The sequence below is a fragment of the Myxocyprinus asiaticus genome, chromosome 4, assembly GCF_019703515.2.
Source record: "Myxocyprinus asiaticus isolate MX2 ecotype Aquarium Trade chromosome 4, UBuf_Myxa_2, whole genome shotgun sequence".
NCBI lineage: Eukaryota > Metazoa > Chordata > Actinopteri > Cypriniformes > Catostomidae > Myxocyprinus > Myxocyprinus asiaticus.
In genome coordinates, this window is record NC_059347.1 from 57,157,229 (window position 1) to 57,167,741 (window position 10,513).

General features: G+C 37.2%; 1 protein-coding gene across 2 annotated transcripts; it reads right to left on the reverse strand.

Moving 5' to 3' along the window:
* Positions 1 to 3,035: 3,035 nt before the first annotated feature.
* si:ch211-12e13.1 (uncharacterized) lies at positions 3,036 to 9,353 on the reverse strand. 2 transcript variants are annotated; one of them, XM_051693071.1, is made up of 5 exons: positions 8,998 to 9,353; positions 7,287 to 7,450; positions 6,543 to 6,782; positions 4,216 to 4,411; positions 3,036 to 3,773 (listed from the first exon to the last, which is right to left on the reverse strand). In XM_051693071.1, the coding sequence occupies exons 1-5, from the start codon at positions 9,249 to 9,251 to the stop codon at positions 3,767 to 3,769; spliced, it is 861 nt and encodes a 286-aa protein (XP_051549031.1). In that variant the 5' UTR covers positions 9,252 to 9,353; the 3' UTR covers positions 3,036 to 3,766. The 2 variants fall into 2 exon arrangements, with proteins under 2 accessions (XP_051549031.1, XP_051549030.1); XM_051693070.1 differs by lacking the exon at positions 4,216 to 4,411.
* Between the last annotated feature and the right edge of the window lie 1,160 nt (positions 9,354 to 10,513).

The window sequence follows — 10,513 nt, forward strand, 5'->3', positions numbered from 1 at the left end:
TCCAGACACGCAGGCACTAAAGCTGAGACACCTTATGAATAGTAAGATGAAAAAACAAAAACAGCATTGGATAAGGGATCAAAAAAAATGGAGGTTGGGCCGTTTTTGCTCTCCACAGGATGAATAAAGACATAAAGCCTTTAAAAGCAGCAAAAATAACTCCAAATCCCCAAGAGACTCCAAGGCATTTTCAGAGGAAGAAAGACATTCTCTCTGGCGCTCAGCCGCCACTCGCAAGGAACACAAAACAAGCACATATAGATGTATATAAAGAATTTAGGCACAAACAATTGAAAATAAAACCCTACACAATATAGCCTACTTCTCTTAAACATTAAATAAGTAAGTCTTGCCAACAAGCAATATTTAACTTACACATTAATTCCTCCTTTGATCACAGCAGCAATTCTGATCCAAGCAACTGATTACACACGACTGCACACTACACATGACAGAATCAGGGCTTTATAAATTGATCATATATTATTTATTAGGCTAGAGTCAAGAATTCTCTACACAAGATTTTTGCATATTAATAATATATAATTAACATTGTAAGGCATGTGTTTCAGCAAGCAATTGAAATAAGACTACAACCCAAAATGCACTAAAATAACATTATAAATACTCTTTAAACTCTCTTGATGTCAAACAAAACCCAACATTTTTAACTATATAAAGTGAACAGAAATGAAGAGGCAAAGATGTTAAGGAGCTGTTTACCAGCATCCTTCATTACACTACTAAATGTTTATGTGAGTGTGGTATCTTATGTCGCATGATGAAGACTGTTTGACCATATTATAGAAAGGCCCATGTTGAACACGCTTTGAATTGAAGGAACAATTCCGAAGTGAAATGGTCTTCAGTAAAAGCTGGTGAGTAAAAAGAGAGAAAGGGGGAGAGATAAAGAAAGATTTTTATTTTAAAGAAGTTTTTTTCTATAGTAATTTGCTTTCAAAAAATATACCACTATAAAGGCATAAATTATTTATACGGCTAGTTAAATTATAGTAGTATTTTTTTTATTTTTTTCTGATTGTATAAAGTGCGCAATTTAATACTAACTGTGCAATACGTGTGTATGTTTGTGTACACATTATAATTGTGTAAATTGACAAGAACATGTCACGTTTGTCATATTTTACCCCAAATTCAAAAGAAAGAAATTTGAAAGTATATTTTCCTTAAAATAGTTAAACCTATTTTTGAAACCCCAAAAAGGAAGAGTTGCTTAATTTTGCTCTTTAAATTTCTGAAAAGGGGGAAGAATTTTTATTTTTAAATATGCATCTTTTTTTATTTTTTTTATTGTCGAATACAAGAATTCGGTAGTACTTATTTACTGCCTTTAATTTTACACATTTTTATAAAAAATGATAACATTATCTACTCATCTATTTAATACCATAAATATGATTATGTTAAAACTGTAGCACTAAATAAACAGCAACAAAAATTTTTTTTCTCAAATACTGTATATATCTGCGTGTAAAAGTAAAGCTTAGTGTATATACTGTATGAAGGACTGTTGCAGAAGCGAGTGGATGTCACGCTCTGACCTGCTAAAAATCTCAACTTGTTCTGAGACACTTTTGTAAGAAACCCCCTCCTCATACGCTGGACCCTTCCAAATGAATAATACACACGGAGCACTTACACATGTGTATGCATATAGAGAGGGAAAGACAGAGGAAAAGAGAGAGTGAAATATTCATGAGAAACAGCTCTCCATCTACTTGAATGCAGCTGAAGGATTCTAAAACCTGTGTCCTACTGATACTGACGGTAATTAAAATGCACACATACAATTTATTATGCATCACCATATTGTGAGAGAGAAATACAAGCCAGAAAAATTTTATTTTATTACAGTTTGTAAAGGTCATATTCTAAACTTTTGTAGCATTTTCAGAATTTAGAAGTCCACTTTTATAAACTATTACTGTTAATCAATATTTCCTAAACCAAAAATGTTTTTGTTCTACATTTCCACACTCTTCCTGACCCTTTGAATTACCATAAGTAGGCAGTTTTTGCTATTGTCCCTTTAAGATTTCTATATGTAAATGATATACCGCGATTGGCAAACTTATGCGTACCTCTGTATTTCACACTGGGCCAAATTTCCAAATACTGAATAGCGGACTGTTAATATTTTGTTGAAATTTCCATTAAGAGTGGACTGAGTTGTTAAAGAAATATTCTGGGTTCAGTACAAGTTAAGCTCAATCGACAGCATTTGTGGCATAATGTTGATTACCACAAACAATATAATAATGGGCATGCTACGTGACTCCAGCCAGGTCTCCTAAGCAACCAAATTGGCCAGGTTGCTAGGGAGGGTAGAGCCACTTGGGGTAACCTCCTCGTGGTCGCTATAATGTGGTTCTCGCACTCGGTGGGGCGCGTGGCGAGTTGTGCGTGGATGCCGCAGAGAATAGTGTGAGCCTCCACAGACACTACATCTTTGCGGTAACGTGCTCAACATGCCACGTGATAAGATGCGTGGATTGATGGTCTCGGACATGGAGGCAACTGAGATTTGTCCTCCGCCACCCGGATTGAGGCGAGTCACTACGCCACCACGAGGACTTAGAGCGCATTGGGAATTGAGCATTCCAAATTGAAAAAAAAAAAGCACTTACATTAATTCTTCTGTTAAACGTCATGTATTATTTGAGTTGTAAAGGTGTTTAAATAGTCTTTTTTTTTTTTTTCACCCAATTTGGAATGCCTAATTCCCAGTGCGCTTTTAAGTCACTTAGTGATTTGCCTCAATCCGGGTGGCGGAGGATGAATCCCAGTTGCCTCCGCGTCTGAGACCATCAACCCGCGCATCTTATCACGTGGCTTGTTGAGCGCGTTGCCACGGAGACATAGCGCGTGTGGAGGCTTCACGCCACCCACCGCGGCATCCGTGCTCAACTCGCCACGTGCCCCACCAAGAACGAACCACATTATAGCGACCACGAGGAAGTTACCCCATGTGACTCTACCCTCCCTAGCAACCGGGCCAATTTGGTTGCTTAGGAGACCTGGCTGGAGACACTCAGCACGCCCTGGGATTTGAACTAGCGAACTCCAGGGGTGGTAGCCAGCGTCTTTTACAACTGAGCTACCCAGGCCCCCTTTAAATAGTCATTTTTAGTCATTTTAGGGTTTGTTGACATTACATCGTCATAACAATGAAACGATAAAATTGGCTATAACTTTATTAAGCAATTTTATCACATTAAAAAAATCAGGCCAAGTGCCTCACTGTAACCCAGATTTTTGCTTTTTTTAAAGGAGGGATGAGTCAAAATACATTTTTGTGATCATCAAAATGATGCCACAAATGCTATCGATTGAGCTTAACTTGTATTGAACCCTGAAAATTCCTTTAACGTTAGTCTAAGTCATAGTACATCAAACTCTGATTGTTAAAAAAGTAAGAAAAATCCTGTTTTCCATAATACAGTATGCACCATTTATTGTGTTCAAAGTACACATTTCCAATGTCATCATACTTTATATTCTAGCAATGTTAAGTGTTTTGTAAGAGCTACATCACTACCTCTATCTCCTCTTATTTGACTGTCTTGTTATCTGTCCTGACACGTACAGTGTTCTGGTTCTGTGGTCCTCCATTGAAAATGCTGTTGTTGTTGTTGAGGTGGTTTCAGTAGTGTTTGTGTTTTCACTGATCCTGATGGTGACTTGTCCCAGTAATGACAGAGGCCAAACATAATGGATTGACACAGTCAGAGGAGCTCTCACCGCTTCAACTCCTACGTGTAAAAATAAGACATATATTATTACAAATCATCATAAAATGACATTTAACCCAGTTGTTAGCACAAACACACCGACTCTGGTGCTCATGTAGGCAGCACGAGTTTGAATCCGACTTGCAACATTTCCCAATCTGGTAATATTAATAAAATTATCAATAATATAATTAAATATAGTAATGCTACTATTAATTTTAATCAATTATAATTAGTGTTGATGATTAAAATCAACGTAATAAATATATAAATATAAACAAATATTGTTAATAATAAGCTTAATACAGTATATTAAGATATACTGTATAATATTTAGAAATTAAACTTTTAAGTTATCTTTGAGAAGACTAAATCAAATTATAATTCTATATAAAAATACTTAACAATTTGACATAATAAATTAATCAAAAATAATTTATATTTCAAGATAAATGATGTGTGCCTTCCTTTGTGTTTCTCTATCTCTGCCATGCATCTGGAGAACACCCACAGTGGGTGTGCGTTGGGGCATTTGAACCCCAGCCGAGACACAGGCATTGAAAACACAAGCAGAGGGCAAAGGTCACCAAACACCCAGATACATCTCACACCGGTGGCCAAAGGAACAGGCAGCCTGATACACCTCTCTGAGGCAGGATCTGATACAGACAAGCAGTTGAGGTAAAAAAACCAAAAAACAGACACAAGTCAACAGATATACAGTTGTGCTCAAAAGTTTGCATACCCTTGGAGAATTGGTAATATATGTTCCATTTTTAAAGAAAACATGAGTGAGCAGGCAAAACACATTTCTTTTATTTCTTATGGGATTCATATTCAACTGTAGGTTATAACAGAATGGCACAATCATAAAACAAAACATGGCAACAAAGAAAAAAATGAAATGACCCCTGTTCAAAAGTCTTCATACCCTTAGTTCTTAATACTGTGTATTGCCCCCTTTAGCATCAATGACAGCGTGCAGTCTTTTGTAATAGTTGTCTATGAGGCCCCAAATTCTGGCAGGTGGTATAGCTGCCCATTCGTCTTGGTAAAATGCCTCCAGGTCATGCAAAGTCTCTGGTCGTCTTGCATGAACCGCACGTTTGAGATCTCCTCAGAGTGGCTCGATGATATTAAGGTCAGGAGACTGTGATGGCCACTCCAGAACCTTCACCTTTTTCTGCTGTAACCACGGGAGGGTAAACTTGGCCTTGTGCTTAGGGTCATTGTCATGCTGGAACGTCCAAGAGCGTCCCATGCGCAGCTTTCCTGCAGAAGAATGCAAATTGTCTGCCAGTATTTTCTGATAACATGCTGCATTCATCTTGCCATCAATTCTCACAAGATTCCCTGTGCCTTTAGAGCTCACACACCCCCAAAACATCAATGAACCACCACCATGCTTCACAGTGGGGATGGTATTCTTTTCACTATAGGCCTTGTTAACCTCTCTCCAAACATAGCGCTTATGGTTGTGACCATAAAGCTCTATTTTGGTCTCGTCACTCCAAATTTCAGTGTGCCAGAAGCTGTGAGGCGTGTCAAGGTGTTGTCGGGCATATTGTAACCGGGCTTTTTTGTGGCATTGGCGCAATAAAGGCTTCTTTCTGGCAGCTCGACCATGCAGCTCATTTTTGTTCAAGTATTGTCGTATTGTGCTCCTTAAAACAACCACACCGTCTTTTTCCAGAGCAGCCTGTATTTCTCCTGAGGTTATCTGTGGGTTTTTCTTTGTATCCTGAACAATTCTTCTGGCAGTTGTGGATGAAATCTTTCTTGGTCTACCTGACCTTGGCTTGGTATCAAGAGATCCCCGAATTTTCCACTTCTTAATAAGTGATTGAACAGTACTGACTGCCATTTTCAAGGCTTTGGATATCTTTTTATATCCTTTTCCATCTTTATAAAGTTCCATTACCTTGTCACGCAGGTCTTTTGACAGTTCTTTCTGCTCCCCATGGCTCAGTATCTAGCCTGCTCAGTGCATCCACATGAGAGCTAACAAACTCATTGACTATTTATACACAGACACTAATTGCAATTTAAAAAGCCACAGGTGTGGGAAATTAATCTTTAATTGCCATTTAAACCTGTGTGTGTCACCTTGTGTGTCTGTAACAAGGCCAAACATTCAAGGGTATGTAAACTTTTGATCAGGGCCATTTGGGTGATTTCTGTTATCATTATGATTTAAAAAGGAGCCAAACAACTATGTGATGATAAATGGCTTCATATGATCACCATCCTTAAATAAAACACAGTTTTTTTGCATGATCAGTCATATTTTCAAAATCAATGCCAAAATTTCACAATTTCTGCCAGGGTATGCAAACTTTTGAGCACAATTGTATACTGTATAAGCTTTATACAAGATATATAATTTTGTATAATCATCATAATCGATCATACTGGTCAATTTGAAACCAATTACAGATTTGTTTTTGTTTTCTGTTGTTGTTTTCAGTATTCTAACACTTCCGATGTTGACTTTCAAGAGAGGAGAGTAAATATTGTTTAACTTTTAAAAGTACTTTTTAACTTTTAAAAAAAGGACCTTTAGAAGTAGTTTTGCTGGCCGATCCGACAGCGGTCTCGAACATTACACTGACACCTACTGGTGTGGGTTAACAATGTTGTTGTACTAATACAAGAATACAATAATTATAGCACTGTTAATTTCTTTAAGTGTAAAACCTTGTGCAAAGATAGTACGATATTTTTTTCGCTGTATGACTGTGGAACATAAGCTCTGCAAGCAGTAGTGTTGTGTACAGTTGGGTCTCATACCATGGATGACTTCTGTGTCAGGCTGAACATCAGGCCTGTATGTGCTTTTAGGAGACAGTAGAGTCAGTGTGCTGCTCCATATGGTCAGTTGATCTCTGGATGCAGTTAAAGAGACATCCACCTCCACACCTGCATCAACAACCCTGTATTCCAGCACTCTGGCCTGCAGGGAGAATGAGGCTCTCTTCAACTCATCCACTGCTTCGGGCACACGCAGAGTCTCACAAATGCCCAACAGACCTGCAGAATGAATGAGGGATTAATTAATGTGTGGCAATGTACTTATCGTCAAGGCACAACAGACTTAATGGTCATGCACATGAGTACATTGTTATTCATATGTATAAGTCTTAGGTTAAGAGCCTCTCACATTACAAATGTTTTCCTTATGCTGCTATTCAATCGGGATTATGTAAATTCATTATCAGTAATATAACATTATTTACATGATGATTGATTTACAGTTTACAAAAATTATAAAGGAATAAAGGAATTTGTATTATAATCCTAATGGGATTCAAATAAGCATCCACTAAGAGCCAACTGGATATACTGAAATTTGAAATAATAAACTGAAATAGGCATTTATGTTTACAAAGTAGGATCTTTTTTCATTCCGAGTGGATTCTTAGAAGATTCTTAATTCATACGTTTGGACTGATTTCAAATTAGGATTGTAGGATAGCTTGACAAGTGTTGTGCTTGACGCTTTGTGCTGGAAAAGGCAAAAGAAGAAAATTTTACCTAAAGGGCACAGTTTGAATCTGTCTGAGCACACAATCATGGTGAGTAATCTGGAGAAGAGAAGCTCAGGGTAGCACAAGGGTATATCTCTGAAAACACTGTCAGGATAGTCCCATCCATAACCCACAACACTGCAGAACCTCCGCAAAGACACTGCATCATACCTACACAAAACAATCACATGTGTGTATACATGTTGACAAAAGGACAATTGCTAACACCTAGGTTTCACATTATTAAATTATATAATGTTTACTAGACCATTAGTTTATCAATAAAGCATGAAACTTTTGGAATAATTTTCATACACTGCCAGTTTGGACGTTGAAACTGACTTAAAGGAATATTCCATGTACAATACAAGTTGAGCTCAGTTGACAGCATTAATGTTGATTACCACAAAAAAAATAAAAAAAATAAAAAATCAACTTGTCCCTCCTTTTCTTCTTCTTCAAACAAAGTTACAGTGTGGCACTTACAATGGAAGTCAATAGGGCCAATCAGTAAAACATTAAATACTCACTGTTTCAAAAGTATAGCCACAAGACACAAACAATGTGCATGGTAACATTATTTCAGTGTTACAAAAATCGATTACTAACCTTTTCTGTGTAAAGTTATACCCAGTTTTACAACTTTGTTGCTATGACGATCAGTGGCGTAGCCAAGGGTAGGCCAGGCCCACCCAGAATATTATTATTCTTTGGCTTCAAATATATATTTAGAAAAAAGTTTATAAATGCATAAATTCTGGGCCTGGGTAGCTCAGCAAGTAAAGACGCTGACTACCACACCTGGAGTCACAAGTTCGAATCCAGGGCGTGCTGAGTGACTCCAGCCAGGCTTCCTAAGCAACCAATTGGCCTGGTTGCTAGGGTGGGTAGAGTCACGTTGGGTTAACCTCCTCATGGTCGCTATAATGTGGTTCTCGCTCTCTGTGGGGCGCGTGGCGAGTTATGCATGGATGCCACGGAGAATAGCGTGAGCCTCCACACACGCTAGGTCTCCGTGGTAACACGCTCAACAAGCCACGTCATAAGATGAGCGGATTGACAGTCTCAGACGCGGAGGCAACTGAGATTCATCCTCCGCCACCCAGATTGAGGCGAGTCACCACACCACCACGAGGACTTAGAGCGCATTGGGAATTGGGCATTCCAAATTGGGGAGAAAATAAAAAAATAATAACAAAAAAATACATAAATTCTGATTTCTGAAAGTGTGAATGTAGTTTGAATGCACCGCCTTTCTGTTATCAAGGAAGATTTGGTAAAAAAAAAAAAAACTGGGCAAAAATTTGGCCCTACCATTTTTATTAAGGCCCACCCAAAAGTCATTTCCTGGCTTCGCCCTTGATGACAATGTAAAACTGTAAACACTAAAACGACCAATGAAATCAACTTTACAGCTCAAAGTATACACACGTTTTAACAGAAGAATTAATGTGGCTGCTTTTATAAAATGTTACGCTTCACATTTCTGCCTTGAAACCCTCCAAAAAATTGGCCCCATTCACTTCCATTCTAAGTGCGTCACTGTAACCTCCATTTTTGCTTCTTCTTTTTAAAGAAAAGGAGGAACGAGTCGAAATGATTTGTGGTAATCAACATTATGCCACAAATGCTGTCGATTGATCTTAACTTGCATTGAACCAGGAATATTCCTTTAATTAATATACTTGTGTAGGCAATCAATAAATCAACCAACTTACCTACAGTTGATTAAAGTGAAAACAAGCTCGTCGTTTGTGTCTCTGTCCTTTCTCATTTGTCCTCGTTTTTTGCGTAAAGATTCACAAATGTATCTGGTCATAAGATAAAGAGAACTTGGCAGAGGTCTTTTGGAGTCAAAAACTGTTTGTTTTTTGAATAATATGTGAGAGGTGTAAAAGAGTGAATGAAAGAGGTAAATCACAGTTACACCTGACACAGCAGCAAACAGTGTGCTAAACTGATCCATATTCATGTTAATACCGTTTACATGAATTAGGAGAACATTTAAACATGCTGTTTATGATGTGTTCAATGTCATATTCTGTTTTTCGTTTCTTCTTTCTGTTTACAAAGAGCGCAGCGATTTACTGCCATCTAGTAATGGGGAATCTCAACTGCATACATAAAGAGCTCAGAGAAATGTTTTATTTTAGTAAAACTGAATTGAGGGAAATTCAGTAAGGGAAATTTCGAAAACCATTTGCATTACATTCTTTAAATCAAATAATATCAGTTATCTTACATAAAAAAACAAAACAAGTGTACTGGTTCATCAGTTGACTGAGTTATTTAATAAATCATTATAAATGCATTTAATGTGGAGTTATAGTGAAAGGGTTCCCTCAACTTTTAACCAATGAATTCCCATGACTTTTCCAGTAATAAGTAAATGTTACTTGTATTTCCACATTTAAAGGGATAGTTCACTCAAAAATGAAAAGTCTCTCATCATTTACTCACTCTCATGCCGTCCCAGATGTGTATGACTTTCTTTCATCTGCTGACCATAAATGAAGATTTTTAGAAGAACTTCTCAGTTCTTTTGGTTCATAATATGCGAGTCAATGGGGGCCAAAGATGCCAGTTTTATGATGCCTTTATGTGCTTTGTGGAGTGTCAATTTTGGCACCCATTCACTTGAATTAAAACTAGTAGAAGGGTTCACTTCACTTCAAATGTTTCTTTTTTTTCTATTGGGTGGGTGCGTGCAAATGCGCAAATGTGCATGCCACCAAACTCTTTGCTAACTCAGCAAAGGGGCAGTGGATCTCTATAGTAGGGGCACCTCATCAAAGGGGCAGGGGCTCAGGCCCCCCTGCACGTGCCTGCTTGGTAATGACAAGATGAGAGATTAGCTTATAAAAATAAATCGATTGTAGGCTTTTGTGAAGAAAATGCTCAACTTAAGACAAAAGACTGCACTTTTACTCAAAAATTCACAAACAAAACTGGTGCTTGAATAAGGTCATACATGGAGAACATTATTTTCCTTTTATTTATTTATTCAATCTTGTAACTTGCACCAATGAAAAGTCACAGTAAACTTCAAATTTGTTTTACATTTTAACCCAGTTTTTAAGATTTATGCATTTCAATTTCATAACAAAATTTCATCAAATAAAACTGTGTAATGTTCAACAAAATTCAATTAATAAGTTTTTATATAAAAATGAAAATAAGATTTTTTCAAATTGAATTTTGTAATATTTAAAAACATTAAATAAAAAACTGTTA

Coding starts and splice junctions, on each gene's coding strand:
- si:ch211-12e13.1 (XM_051693070.1), bottom strand. CDS start 9,251: ATGAATATGGATCAGTTTAGCACACTGTTTGCTGCTGTGTCAGGTGTA. Junction 7,451..8,997: donor TTCACTTTAATCAACTGTAG/GTAAGTTGGTTG, acceptor TGTTTTGTGTAG/GTATGATGCAGTGTCTTTGC. Junction 6,783..7,286: donor ATTCAAACTGTGCCCTTTAG/GTAAAATTTTCT, acceptor TTCATTCTGCAG/GTCTGTTGGGCATTTGTGAG.